The sequence below is a fragment of the Gavialis gangeticus genome, unplaced genomic scaffold, assembly GCF_001723915.1.
Source record: "Gavialis gangeticus isolate Ggan-Ray unplaced genomic scaffold, GavGan_comp1, whole genome shotgun sequence".
NCBI classification, from domain to species: Eukaryota; Metazoa; Chordata; order Crocodylia; family Gavialidae; genus Gavialis; species Gavialis gangeticus.
The window spans coordinates 91,657,514-91,672,860 of record NW_017729034.1 but is presented as its reverse complement, the minus strand read 5'-3'; the positions used below and the strand labels follow the sequence as shown (position 1 = coordinate 91,672,860).

The following is a 15,347-nucleotide window of genomic DNA, read 5'->3' as shown; positions in this document are numbered from 1 at the left end:
GGGGCAGCAGGGCAGGCCCTATGAGGAGAGGCTACGGGACCTGACACCCATATTCCATTAAGGATAAACCATGCACAATAGTCATTTTATTATTTAGATAAAGGTCCACCTTGCTGGTATGGTCATAATGATAGAATAACTGAGAAATTCAAACTTCCTAAACATTTAAAACCAACATCATAATCCCAGAAGCGCAGAGTTAATAAGAAAACAGGAAAATAATATTTGCTCCATAATCCTAACTTCTGCTGTTATTTGTGTTCTAAAAAGGTTATTGCGGATTCTTTGCATAAACTGTTGCTCTTAGTATATCGCTCAACACTGTACTGTACTCAGCATTGTAAAACAGAGATCTTCAAAAATATAGCCAAATAATAATATGAAAAATATAAGACCTCTGTACATCTTGTGCACAGTTACATTATTTTATATTGTTGCCTGTGTAGCGCTCAGAATGCTTTTCATTCAAAAATCCCATTTCATTTGAATACAGCTGAATTTTCATCATTCCAATATATTGGTAAGACTGAGTGACGAAATGTGGATTTTCACAAAGATCACAATACAATTGAACATAAAAATATGTAGGTGCTTTAATATTTAAATAACATTTCACCAAAATTTCATAAAAAATATGGGAATACTAAAAAACTAATACCTTTGCCTAATCTTAGTGAAGATTGCTCCTGTCAGTAAACTAATTCATGCCCCAGTGGCTTAGAAAATTAGAAAAGAATAATGTTACCAATTAAAAAGGATTAAAAGATACTGAAGTCAAACAGTTGCAAGTTAGAGAATGACGGAATAAACATTGTCCACAACATTTTATTTCATCCAGGTTGTACATATACATTATGAGGCAACCTATTATTATTATGTGTGGCAGCGACCACATCTGAGGGGTTCGGTGGAAAAGACTTGCCAAGTACCACAGAGGAACCTGATCCAGCTCTCCAGAGCATCATTCAACTGCCATAAGCACAAGACCATCCTTCCTTTTCCTAAAATCTGTTCTCCCATCTGCTGTAAACTTTACAACCTCTGTAGCATTGATTCTCAAGTGCAGTTATGCAGCAACATCTTAATGTGCAGCCACCTACACATAATTCACAAGTTAAATCCAGAGATTTCAACCCAATATTTTACAAGTGAGGCAGGGATCCTACACACAACAGGCATCTGAGGATGACTAAGGTTTGGTAATAAAGAATATATTATTTCACTACATAATCCCAAGTCATTCCCAGAGCAGACTGAAATGTGTCCTGAGTGAATTTGGGGTTATGTGCAAAACATCATAGCAATAAAGACTTTATCATCATGCATAAGCAAAAGCAAACTTAAGTAAGGTTACATGGGCAATATTCATTCCAGCATTTTCTAACTTGAAGTAACTGATTTTGCAATCTTTTAATCCTTCTTTATTTCTGATTGTTAATTTCCGATTCAGGGGTGCTCAACTCCTGGCCCATGGGCCAGATCTAGTCCACAGCACAGTGTCATCTAGCCTGTGGGGCTCCCCATGAGTCCAGTAATTTGGTAGTAGGAGAGCAGTGCTCTCCCATAGAGAGCTCTAGGCCCCGTGAGCTGGATTGGGCAGTTCCAGGCTCCTGGGTTACTTGTTTAGTCTGCAGGGCCAAAAGGTTGAGTACCACTGTTTTAGTTTTTTAGTAAGAACTGCCTTACTAAAATTAGATTAAATGATTTTTCTTTTTCTTGTGTAAAAAAGACCCTTTGATTTTGTGAAGATGTATTATCAAATTTGCAAATGAAGCTCCCTGTTGTGCAAGAAATAGTATTGTATATTATTTTCCTGGCTGTGTCCAGCCAAAATTTACTTCACCTTCCTTGCTACTAAAACAGTAGACAGTAAGTTAATTTTATCATTAAAAATATGAACACTTAAAAAAAATACTATCAAAATAAGAGTGTTTGGACTCCAGTAACATGTCTGAATTTGCAAAGGCAAGTTTTCCTGGCTTCTGTTTTATTGGGCAAGTTAATTCACTTAGAATACCTCTGACTTACAGCTCCATGGCACTCTCACTACCTTGTTATATGAATGTAGCTCAGGAAAGAGAAAAAAAAAGTGATCTGTCAGCCCATTGCCTCTGTGTTACACTGTAAAGACTTGGGGCAAATGGAAAATAGGGTACAATTTAACATGGCTATATCAAAGGTAGATCATGCCTGTTTAACTTTATGTCTTCAGTAAGTTAAATTATTTTTTAGAGAAAGGAAATATGTTAGGTCAGTAATGGACCTGATATGGTGCCATGTGGGAAATTAATACTTAAGGTGGACAAGAATGGATTGTAAGTGGGTAAGGAACTGCTAAAGAGTAGAGGATAAAGACTACTGCTGAAAAGAAAGTATCAAGTTTAAGGAGTTTCTTGGGGATAGGGCTTATTTATTAAATTCATCAATGACATTGTGTGGCGGAGCATGGTTGAGGTGCTCACCACATGGCAGGGTTGCAGTAGACTGGGACAAAGTCATCAGAGGAGGCAGCCAAGCGAAGCCCCTGAATGTCATTCTAAGGGGGGAGGTGTGTGGTAGAGCACCTTTGTGGGTGCTTGCCACTCGAGGGCCTTCATGGGCTCTGAGGGGGAGCCTGCTTTGATGAAGCAGCAGGGGGAACCTCCCCCAGGAACTATGCTAAGGGAGGAAGGTGTGTGGCAGAGCACCTCTGGTGTCTGCCACTTTAAGAGCCTGAAGAGGCAACCGGCAGGTGCGACCCAGCTCTGATAAGTGGCCATTTTAAGATTCAGGCCGGCAGGGCTGGAGGTAGCACTCTGCTGCCTGGTACGGAGGAAACAACATCTGGCTGCTGCTCTGGTAACACCAGGAGGTAAGGGCAAGAGCTGATGGGGATGGTTAGGAGGCTCTTGGTCCTGGGCAAGACCTAAAACTGCACCCTGCTAGGGATGGGTGGCTTGGTGGGGCTGTTTGTGATGGAACAGTCCCCTGGAAATGCCAGGCCAGCTACCTCCCCGGTGGAAGGCGAGTAGGGGTGCCTAAACCCCAGTCCTCACCTTCAGGTGGGCCAGTTAACATCGGAGGTAATTGAGGGCCAGGCATGGCTGCAGCCACCTGAGCCTGTGTGGGGTGCAAGACCTCGGAGAGTGGAGAGTGGGGCCAGGCATGGCTGCGGCCACCTGAGCCTGTGGGGTGTGTGTGTGATCCCAGGCCCCAGCATAGGGGGGCAGAGTATGGGCCTCAGTGGAGGCGAAGGTGCAGAGCGACACTTGACAGCCTGCACCTGAGTGGCAGTTGGGAGGCCTGGAGAGCCTAGTGAAGAGGCAAGGAGCCCAGAGGCTAGGGGCCCCGACTGTGTGTGTATTTGGGGGAAGGAGCCCAGTGAAAGTGAGGGGCTCAGAGCCCAAGGAAACAGGCCAGAGTTAGGGGTTGGGATATAGCTACAACATGTGAATGCTGAGAGGGGTGAGTAATGAGGCCCTGTGAACAGGGGGCCTGGGATGAGGCCCTGTGAGGAAAGGGTGTGAGGTGGGTCCCAGTGAGCAGGGGGCTCGAAGGTAGACCCTGCTAACATGGGGGCCAGGTTAGGTCCAGGTAAGCCTTCAGGCACCTGAGACCACAGGTGGGCCACAGGCTGATTGGGTGGAGCAGCTGAGGAAGTGCCATGGGTAAACAACAGGGTGAGTCAGGAGCCCCTAATTCAGAGCAGCTGGGTAAGTGACCCGGTGAGGTACTACAGGCAGAGTCACTCCAGCGTTCTGCAAACTGCCCAGCGCTCGCTCGAATAAAGGTTGTGGGAGAGGCCCAAGAGGCCGTGCGTTTGCTGGCAGGGTGAGTGTGGCCCCGGGAAAAGGAGGGGCATATGAGAGAGACCATGTAAGAGGCAGTGGAGTGGGAGAGGCCTCAGTGAGAGGGAGGAGGTATGAGTGTGGCCCATAATAGGGCAGAAAGCAAGAGGCCTAACACTGGGATGAATTGAGCCCAGCCTCAGGCCGGAGCAGAGCTCAGCTGTTAGGAACATCTGCGAGGCTTGGGATGCAGTATAGAGGTGGTTGGAGCTGCATACATAGGCCCAGGAGACCAGGGTGTTTGAAGGGCAGCCTCACGCCTAATTAACATCTTAATTATGTGTCATCAAGGCATGGCAGGCGAGAAAGGTGGGCGGCATGCCCAGAGGCAGTTGGGGAGACTAGCACTGTGGCTAGTCAGGGAGCCCCCACTTTGCCATGCCTTGGCACTAATTTTATTTAGTAAGTGCATTAATGACCTTGGAACAAAAAGTAGGACTGTGAGGGTCAGAATATCATACAAGGCAACCTAGAGAACTGAAGTAATATAACAAGGGCATGAAATTCAATAGGAGAAACTGCAAGATCACTCAATTAGGAATTAATAGTAAGACTTTCTCTTACGAAAAGGGAGCTCACCATTGTATGTAATTGAGGAGAAGAAAGATTTGAGTGTGCTGGATGATTATAGGATAATAATGAGCCTCTAATATGAAAAAGGCAATGTCATAGTGAAAAAAGGCAAATAAGATGAACTGAGCATACAGCCATTGTAGAAGGTATTGGCAAGAGCTCATCCGAAATACTTGTTCAGGTCTCATCAAGAAAGATGAACTCAGAGTGGACAACTGAAGAATAGAGAACATAGGCAGAGCTAGGATTTTGGAAAGGGTGGTATGTGTGGTAAGGTGCATCATCATGATATATAACATGTCACACATTTTTCTCCAGGTGAAAAGAAACTAGAAGCTTTCCTAATATGCTAGGATCCTAGGGCTGTATTATTCAGGGTAAGATTGAAGCAAAAATAAATGTGACTTTATTGGAATGAGTTAAAAACAGTCCATAAGGCTGTGAAATAAGAGCTATGTTACCCAGAGCACCAAACAGACAGCAGAATTGTCCACTGGATCAGTGGAACATCATGACCATTAAAAAGGAGAGAGGGTCCTTAGCATCTGTGAAATGAAGGGTTTAGAAAGAATCAGGCGGCTGTTCGTGAGCCATGAAGTCAATGGACTCCCTCAATCCCTGCCTGACTAGAAATGCTGCTGCTGCTGCCAGGCAGCTGGTTTGAAACTTTGGCTAGAGCAGGAATCAAAGGGGGTGGGGGGCAAGATGTGAAGTGAAGCTCCTGGATCTTTCCCTGAGGGAGAAGTTCTCTTCCAAGAGGAGACAAAGGGCATGTCTACACGTGCTTTTACACATGCCTAAACTTTATGCGCATTAAAGTGATTTAGGCATGTGCTTACAGGTGTGCGTGCTAAGGCGCATTAACATGGTATGCAGACTGACTTAGGACTAAAGTTAGTCCCAAGTCGGTTGACAAACACAGCGCTAATGTGCCTTAGTGCATCTACACGTGTGTTAAACAGCTTTTGCAGGTATCAAATTTAGGATTGGATAGCCTAAAATTGCCATTTTAAAGGCTCATTAAGGGTGCTCCCATGTACACCTGCACCTTTAATGTGCCTTAAAAATGGCTAATGTACCTTAAATTGGCACATGTAAACACACCCAAAGACCACTAGATTTATTCAGTTTAAGGAAAGAAAGCTTGGGAGGGGATGGTGGCTGCCTGACAAGACAGGAGAAGATAATCAGCTGAGGAGGAAGACTATTTCAGCTCAAGAATTTACTGGGGGGAGTTCTTGGCCCCCCACTACAGAAAGGATGTGGACAAATTGGAGAGAGTCCAGCAGAGGACAACAAAAACGGTGAGGGGGCTGGGGGACGGGACTTCTGAGGAGAGGCTGAGGGAACTGGGCTTATTTAGTCTAGAGAAGACTGAGGGGGGATTTAATAGCAGCCTTCAACTACCTGAAGTGGGGTTGTGAAGACGGTGGATCCAGACTGTTCTCAGTGGTGGCAAATGACAGAACAAGGAGCGATGGTGTCAAGATGCAGCAAGGGAGGTTTGTGTTAGATATTAGGAAGACTTTTCTCCCTAGGAGGGTAGTATAACCCTGGAACAGGTTACCCAGAGAGGTGGTGGAAGCTCCATCCTTGGAGGTTTTCAAAACCTGGCTGGACAAAGCTGTGGCTGAGATGATCTAGTTGGGGCTGATCCTGCTTTGAGCAGGGGGTTGGATCAGGTAACCTCCTGAGGTCCCTTCCAACCCTCATGTTCTGTGATTTTCTGATTTATTGGAAGGAGTTAAAACCAGCCTGCAAGGCAGATAGGAGCTACGCTGCCCAGAGCAGCAAGCGGGCAGCCGAATCTTGCACTGGGGAGGGGCACGAGCCGCCCACAAGCCCGTCGCGGCGGGCAATCCGAGTCAGCCCCCAGCCCCTGCGGGCAGGGAGCTTCCGAGCCCGCCTTCCCAGAGGACGGGATCCTGAGCGGTGCGTGCGGGGCCCTGGCATGCAGCAGCCGGCTTCAGCAGTGGGCTGGGCTTGCTCCAGCCGCGGGGGTCCTTGTCCAGTCCTGCCCGGGGGCTGGCCAGAGCCGGTTCGGTGTCTCCCCCTCCGCGGGGAGCAGGAAGGGAGCCCCGGGCGCCTCCCAGCCCTGTGGGCGGCCCCGGCTGCTGTGGCTTGCCCTGCACCTTGCTCTGCCTCCCGCCCCCGCTTCCTCCCGGCTCAGCCACAGCTCCCTCTCGCCGCGCGACAGGACAGAGGCGGGTGAGTCTGGGCCGGGGTCGCGGGGGCCGGGGCGGGGGCGATGCCCCCAGGCGCCGGGAGGCTGCGGGGATGCAGCCCGGGGCAGAGGCGGCCGCCTCTAGTCCCTGGAGAGAGCCTGCGCCCAGCCCCGCGGGCGAAATTAGTCACCGCCCGCAGGCAGGGCTGTATTGTGCCGCGCCTCAGGCACCAGCCGGCTTTCCCCTCCCCTCCCGGAGCCTCAGGCTGCAGCTCCTCCAAGCCCCTCTGGCAAGGAACCTACTCTGCTGCTGGGTTTTACTGGCAGAGCTGCGAGCCCGGCATCCCCCCGAGCCTCTCCTGCCTCCGCCTGCTCGCGTGAAAGGTGCTGGGGGATATTAAGCGCATTTGCTGCCCTCTCCGGCTGCACTCGGAGGTCTTCAGCCAGAGGGGAGGGTGCAGTGTATGCACCACCTCCTCGGCATGGAGAACTCTGCCCAGAGAAGCCGGGCAGCCAGGGACCTCCAGGTCTGGGACAGACATTGCATAGACCAGTTTGACCCAAATCTGTTAAATCCATGAACACTGTGGGCTCCTGGAGGCTGGGGGGCCACAGCGAGCTCCCACAGGCAGAGGTGAGCTCCTGCAGGCAGTGGGGGAGGGGGGGCGGTCAAGCGCCAACTCAGGGGGTGCATGTGCCATGCTCCCCTGCATACACCCCACCAGTGGTTAAATCTGATACTACATTTAACCAGGTTTATCTTAAACCATTTGGGCTATTTTGAAACCAGTTTATGTGCCCTGAGTTTCTGTTTTGTTGCAGGTTTAAACAAGTTTCTGATCACTGCAACTGGTTTATGCAGTGGTGACATGTAGGGGGTGCACAGGTACCCCCTGAGAGCACTGGTGCACTCTCTGACAAGCAGCGTTCCCTGCTTAGGCGATGGGCAGGGGAGCAGGCAAAAGCACTGGTACCCCCCTCCCTGAGAGCGCCGGCCAGAGAGTGGGGACGCCAGGAGAAGCAATCCCTGCAGTCCCCCTCACAGCCGATCGTGATGACTGGAGGAGGGGGAGTTACCGCTACAGCCAATTGCCCTGACCCGCGCAGTCACCCATGGGTTTATGTGTAACTTCTGTCCCTAAGGCCAGAGGGCAGGGGATCCTAGACAATGGGGGCTGAAAGGGACATCAGGTGGTCAATTCTGTCACTGTGTCCAGCCCTCTGCTTAAAGCAGGGCCAGCCCCAACTACCTTGTCCCAGCCAAGGCTTCATCTGCCTGGGGCTTAGAAACCTCCAAGGATGGAGATGCCACAGCCCATCTGGGTAACCTGTTCCAGTGCTCTATTACCCTCCTCATGTGAAAGTTTCATAATATCTTCCTCTGCCTGACAAAGGGTAATTGTCCCCAATAGCTTGCACAGAAGAATGTACAACTATTTGAGTTGGTCTAATAAAAGGTATCAGATTTACCCAGAGAATCTTGTCTCCCTAATATCTAACCTAAACTTCCCTTGCTGCTGAGACCGTTGCTCCTTGTTCTGTCATCTGCCACCACTGAGAACAGTCCAGCTCCATCCTCTCTGAACCCCCCTTCAGGGAGCTGAAGGCTGCTATTATTTCAGTCTTCTCTTTTCCAAACTAGTTTCCTCAGCCTCTCCTCATAATTCATATTCCCCAGCCCTCTAACCATTTTCTAGTCATCATGTTATCTACTCCACCCCCCTTCCTGAAGCAGATCATCCCTTTCCAAACCATCCCATACGTGGGATATGCTGCAATTCTACCACATTCTCTTCATAGTTTGAATGATTAAATATTTAGCAAAGGGTCCTGTTTCAAAGAGCTCACAAACTGAGGAATGATCTTTCAGACATTCCCAAGTGTAACATGGTGTAATTATGCAGTTACCTCAGCTATGCAGTTGGTCCTATAAAAGATATCACCCTAAGAAATCCTCACCTCTTGCATAATTCCCTTACAGCCACAGCTACATCACTCTGACACAATGTCTAATCTTAGTAACTGATTTTTTTTTGTTGGCTTGATCAGGCATCTCTTGAAATAGATTTTTTGGGCCCTGGTTCTGCAACAGGCTTTTCAAGAAAGCAGGCTTTCAGGTATAGTGTCCTATTTACTTCATTAGGATTCTGGGAGGAATTTAAGTCTATCCTAGGAGATCCTAGTATGGGGATTAAGATGTTGCTGTGGTAAATGGTTTGGGACTGGATGGATTATAGCACTGCAGTTTTGCATCAGTATAGCTTTGTATGATATAGGTAACATTAAAAACCCAGTTCTGGTTCCACAGATCAATGAGATTCAATGGGAATAGAAGTGGTCTGTTGATCTAAAACGAGCACTACATCATGTAGTCATAACTTCAGTTACTTTACAGGTAAAAGCTAAGTACAGTGGACTACAAAATCAGCATGCTTCCTGATAAGTTGACAATGTAGTATTGTATTTTCACCTAGATACATTTTCAGGAGGTAAAGTGAAATTCTGTTTTTGTAGTGACTAGTGAAAATTATGTTGGCTGTCACAATAGGTTTAGGCCTGACTTCTACTTTGAGATTTGGTACACAGGACTTCACCAAAATAAAGTCAATATTAAAGTATGCTTAAAATGTTAACATTGGATCTATTTCCCCAATCATATCCTCAACAATTTCCTTTGACCATAGTAGGAGCCGGCACACACAAGTGATCTCATTTTGGGGTCCAAGGTTTTCTTCCTGATTGGTGGCATGTGATAGACATCCTAAATTAATTTTAAATAGTGCTATTTAAATATAAATCATTGATGATACTCACAGAAGTGAGGGTTATACCTGAGAATGTTTGAAAATTGTTCCTTAGTTGGTGAGCTCTTTGGAGTAGGGGTCCTGGTTTCTTCTGTGTCTTGTCCAATACTAAGCATTTCTTTACTGCAGAAAGTTTCAGAAATGAAGTAGAATTTATTTATACCATCAGCCTAGCATGTCATGATTAAAACTATGAAACTGTGTTGCCATTTCATTTAAAACACATTTTGAAGAGGTGGTGGCATTGCAGCATATGTGATTAGACTTCTGTACAGCATTTGCTAATACTGTATCCACTTTCATATTTATGATAAATCATGTTCTCTTGTTGTAAGGAGGAAGTGTGGGTTCCTCATGCTTGTGTTAAGAGGCTTATCTTCCTATAAAGGCACACAAGTTGTGGAGCTGACTTTTTTTCTAATCAGCCCTCAGCACAAGATGAGGAATTACTTACAATTGGTGATAACAAAATATGGCCCCACAAAAACTATTTATTCCCATGTTTATTATTTCAGTAACTGTAGAACAAGCTTGCTCCCATTTATATGAAAAAAATACAGACACGAAGTCTGAAACCTGAACCTGGGATGTCTTAACCAATTTCTTCCCCTTCTTGCTTTGATATATGTAATACAGGTTTTGGAGATGTAACTACTGCTAAACTTTTATTACCCATTTGGCCCTGAGCTGTTGCAGGTTGTTTCTGATTGGAAGAAAAAATTATGATGGAACAAGATATCTTTGATATAATCCTGATTATCCACAAAACTGGTAAAAAGTGCTGTTTCTCTGGACATTGGAGAAAGCTTTAATGCTCACAGCTTCCAAACCCTTTCAGATAGCACTCTGCCCAAAATGTAGTCTCTTAGTTTAAACCAGTGGGAGTGCAGCCCTATCTGATTCTTCTTTAATGCTTTGTCTCTCAGCTTCTTTGGTCTTTTCTGCCTCTTTCACAGACCTATAAAACATCAAAAAAAACCCCCAAAAATTTTAAAAATTCAAAAACAATAGTAGTGACATTTCTAGAGCCATGTGTACCCTGTATGTGGCTTTTGTTTGGATGGTAATATGTGCTAATAGTTAGGGTGGAAGAGCTATTTGTTTCAGCTAGCTGGTTTCATAAATAAGCCTGGTTCTACTAATTTAAATTACTTGTTAATGGAAAGTAGCTGGATTCTTTTGGTTTGTAACCAAGAAAATAATATAGTCTGCTCTTACTTAGTGGGATTTTGTTTGTGTGCTGAAGGTGTTCAATATAGTAAAAGCATCAAAATGTGCTGATATGACTCCACACACAAAAGGAGCAAAAGGCACCCTTCTGACCATCAGTTCAGACTTCTGTCTGAACACTTGATCAGACCTGGTCAAATGAGTTAACCATTTTTAACAAAACATCAGTAATTTCAAAATATACATCCAGGCTGTTCTTGGGGGAGAGGCAAGTGATTCCCCATCCTTTTTCCAAGAACTGATTTTGACTTCTGGGTCATTCAAAGGCTCAGATTTTGGTGAGATAATACAGCTCTCAAAATAGTGAACTTGTCCAGTCAGGTTTCTTTTACTTGCTTTTTTTCACAGCACTTCCTGTTGTGATCTTTTCAGTTCTTGCAAATTAAGCTGCTTAATTTACCACAGGTGATTTCCCAGAAAACCCCAGGTACTGCAGGAAATGGTGCAGATTCGGTCAGTTTTCTGCGATTGTCAATTAATGCATCAGCATGGTGTAAAATTACTGTGCTGTTGCTTCTGCTGACTTTTAGATAAAGTATGAGAGATCCTGAAAACTTGTGCATATAGCATTGGGCTATTAACCCTGGCATCTTAGCTAAATAAAACTTTGGGCAATTACAGTCTTTCTAGCTAGTAAGTGCCTCTTCACTTCCTGCTCTAAATTGTTGTGTAAAACTGATATGCATGATATGCAAAGGGAGGTTGCACTTCAAAGCCAGATCAAGAGAGTTTTACAGTACAAATACCAGGCCAAATATTGCCTTCTAATAGTTCTCTCGGATCACTACGACTGAAAATAATTAATTATTGACATTACTGTCCACAGTAGGGCAGATGCCTCATTCCTGACCATTGCTACAGCTGGTTCAGTTTTGCTGGTGTAGGCAAGGTGCCAGCTATCACTAGCCTTTTAAGCACTGTATTACATAGACTTTCTCTTAACAGTATTATGGTAGATGACCTGGTGTTTGTCATGTATCCCACATAACCTCTAGGCTCCATTTCTTATACTTTATGAGCATATGATTTGAGGCCAACCTTGTAAAATGCTGAGACTCATGTCATTGCACACTGTCATTGTCTTGCACACTAAGGACTCAGCATGATTTAAAAGGTGCACAGCATCTTACAGAATTGGGTCTTAGATCAAACACCAAGGTGTAGATAGTTCAGAGCAATGGCTAGAGAAGGATTGAAGGTCTGGGGTCTGAGCCAGGATCAAAGTCTAAATCATAAGCCCAGGCTAGGCTCAGAGTCAAAATACTGAGGGGAAGGAGGAGGGTCAGGCTAGACAAAAATCAAGGGTGGAGCAGGCAGGAACTAGGGCAAGAACTGGAGCAGGCAGGAACTAGGCCAGGGCTTAGCCTAATCTGGGACACTCAAGGTTTGAAGGAGTTCCTTGAGCAGATTCTAACTACTGTAGCTCAACCCTTTTAATTTTGATTCTGAGGAAGAGGTGTGGCTGTATGGGGGTGGGTTTTCACAGGGGAGGTATGGCTATACAATGTTGAAGGCATAGTTATGCAAATATCTTGACTTCCTTGTACTTGCTCATGATACTTTGCACATGTTTGTATGTATATTCAATCAATATACTGCAAACAGAAAAAACAGACAGCTTGGCAGGACATAGAAAACTGCAACAGGGTGAAACAGCCAGGGAAGTTTGAAGGACTATCTGTCAACTGTACGATCTTGTAGTAGATTTAAGCATGCGGTATGTCGTCTTTGATGGGCAGCTGACTGGGAGAAAGCAAAGGAAAACCTTCTGATGATTTAGCCTGTTTTGGCCAGGGGAATTGCTTTGTATCATGCCACTTGTGAATTTGGTGGGTTCTTCCCTGGTCTAATGAAACAGCCCATCAGATATGTTTGGTATTGCCATATTCAGATGTTCAGAAATTATAAATTAGTTCCACAGAATCCTAACGGTGGCTTAAAAATCTCACAAGTTTCTTTAAAAAAATAAAATATTTTTTACATTTTTGGGATTCTCAGCTTCTGGTCTTTGAGACTACACAATGCAATTGGGCCACATGTTTGAACTTCCCTTTATAATCAGGAAGATTAGAGATCTACTGTTTTTAAAAATAATGCCTGAGGTTATCACATAGGCACTATCTACAAGATATGGGGATTTAAATACAGTGTTCAGTATTGTGAGTTGAGAGTGGGCAACTGTGTGTCTGTTAACGGAAACTGTGGGTTTATGCCGAATAACTTACTTTTCATTTATTTTTAGACAACAATGAACGTGGAACATGAAATAAACCTCTTAGTTGAGGAGATTCGGCGGCTGGGGACCACAAGTAAGTATTGTAATCTCATCGATCATTGAAGCATAGTCATACTATATCAGTTTATGAACCTGGCAGCACTTGTCAGCCAAGCAAGCTTAAGCTCAGGTCTCTCAAAGACTATATATATGGTTAACTTTCAGTGGCACCACCCATAGTGGGATGCCTAGATCATAAAGGTAAGCCTGTGCATGAACCAGCTCAGGATGGCACCTTTGGATGAAATCCTGGTCCCATTTGAGATTGATAGCAAAAATCCCACTGATATCAGTGGTGCTGGGATTTAACAATTGGTCTTTGGGTTGAAGTGTTCCAGTCTGAACCCAGGCAGCATAGGAAACTGTACTCTTCCTTTGGAGTCATTACTGAACTAACGGTTTAGCCTGGTGCTAAGAAAGACTGTGCTATTGCAGGGGTATCAGACTCACCTGGAAACCTGGGCTGGATCCAGAGGCAGGGCTCCTTGCAGGCTGGATCAAATCTGAGGCATGAGAGCTGCTGCAGTGGTCCTGTGGCAGCCATGTGGGGTCCAGCAGGGGTGGATGCAGAAGTGGGGTAGTGCAGGGTCTAGCAGAGGCAAGGGTAGTACAGGGTCCAGCATCAGTGGGGGCAGTACAGAGTCTGGTGGGAGTGGGGGAGGCAGGTGTGCAGCGTCTGGCAAGGGTGGGGGCAGGAGCAGGGTGCTGCAAGTTCCCATGACAGTGTGGAGCAGTAGAAGCATGAGGTCAGGTGGCGGTGAGCCAAGCTCACCACCGATGGCTATGCCCAGTGGGATCACAGGGCCCAACTTCTGGTGTCTCTGGGGAGCCCTGTGGGCCAGATAAAAAGGCTTTACAGACAAAATTTGGCCCAGAGGCCATAACTTTGATGCCCCTGTTATACTGGGTGTAGCTGCTCAGCACCTCTGAGCATCATGCTAAAATGCACAGGACCTGCATCCCCTGAACTTATTTGGAAAAAAGACTATTCTTTTCAGTGCAATATACCACAAGTTTATCATTGTTAATACTCTACCCTTTTAATAGGTATAGGCTGGTAACATATGAAATTTGTGCAATTCTTACTTGGTTCAGTGCTGTGTTTTATTCCAGTTTAATTCTGTTCATTTCCATAACCCAAACTGTTAACGCATTTAATTTATTCCATATTTTTTATCTGCCTTTTAGAGCTAACCTAGATTGGATGGTTATTTTAAAATTAATTTAAACAATTGCAAGAGTTTATTTGTGACTCAAGGAGGACACATTAGCTTTTTAATTGAGATTTCAAACATTTAACCAGCATGAGAAATTGTCTTGAAATAAATCTATCCCTAGAGCTTTGAATAGGTTGGTTGGCCCAGTCTGTAAGAGATGCTTTCAGAACTATTCAATAAAAATAAGTAGAAGAGACCTATTTCATCCCAGATATGAAGCCACTAAAAATGAATCTCATCAGAAATTATCATGAATTATTATTTTTTATTTTGAATAGCAATTTCTTATATAGTGCTCTTCATCCATAAATTTCAAATGCCTTGCAAGTGATGCTAAATATTATGGAGGTGAAGTCACACAGTGGGTCATTGGCTGAGCTGGAACTAAGACACAGTTCTTCTGCAGTGTTTTTGACTCTTTCATATCCATATTCTAAAGGTGTTTCAAATGAAAGACAATCTGTATGTATCGTAACACTTTATCTCTGATTTAGATGCTGATGGAAAACTGAGTGTGAAGTTTGGTGTGCTCTTTGCTGATGAAAAATGTGCCAACCTCTTTGAAGCCTTAGTGGGAACTCTTAAGGCTGCAAAACGAAGAAAGATTGTTACTTACCCAGGAGAGCTGCTTTTACAAGGTGTTCATGACAATGTTGACATTTTATTACTGCAGGACTAATGCAAATTGCACTTATTCTATGCATTAGTTAATATGTTTCAGGTAAAATGATTTGCAGAATTTTCAGATCAATGGAAATCATGCTAATGTGTTTGAATGCAATTTTCTATATCTTTATAGTCACAAGGAAACTGTGCTATTTTGGAAATCTTCCTTTTGTATTCTTTCTGTGAACAGTACTGTACTGCAAGGTAAAAGATCCAAGAACTAAAATCTCAGGTAATACATTTTTTAAAATGTATCCAATGGTTTTTGTCACAATATAAAACGGAGACGAAACTGGAAATATAAGGGTTTACAAATCAAAACCTGCCACAAAAATACAATAAAATAATATGCTTAAATTTATATAATTGTTGCTGTTCTTTGTAGAAAGCAGTGGAATTTATTACAACTAATTGCAATAAAATCAGCTACTGAGATGGAAATAGCTGTGCATTATTATACTCCTTAGTGCACCATGGGAGATGGAAAAAGAAAAATGTAGGACTTCCTTAAATCAAAGGGTGAGCTTGATTTTTCTTGGTCATAAAAATTAATAATGCTGGTAATTGAAGGATCCATTTATTAACAACTTC

At 44.5% G+C, this 15,347-nt stretch overlaps 1 protein-coding gene across 4 annotated transcripts in view; it reads left to right on the top strand.

Moving 5' to 3' along the window:
* The window catches only part of ABRACL (ABRA C-terminal like), a 44,914-nt gene extending 29,797 nt beyond the window's left edge, over positions 1–15,117 (top strand). For 2 of the 4 annotated variants that reach the window (XM_019527526.1, XM_019527525.1), the window contains exons 2-3: positions 12,841–12,907; positions 14,585–15,117. In XM_019527526.1, the coding sequence (XP_019383071.1) occupies positions 12,847–12,907; positions 14,585–14,769 (246 nt within the window). In that variant the 5' untranslated portion in view covers positions 12,841–12,846 and the 3' untranslated portion in view covers positions 14,770–15,117. Of the gene's footprint in view, positions 1–6,412; positions 6,609–8,613; positions 8,682–12,840; positions 12,908–14,584 lie in introns of those variants that run through there. The other 2 variants (XM_019527524.1, XM_019527528.1) reach the window with 2 other exon arrangements.
* Positions 15,118–15,347: the final 230 nt, after the last annotated feature.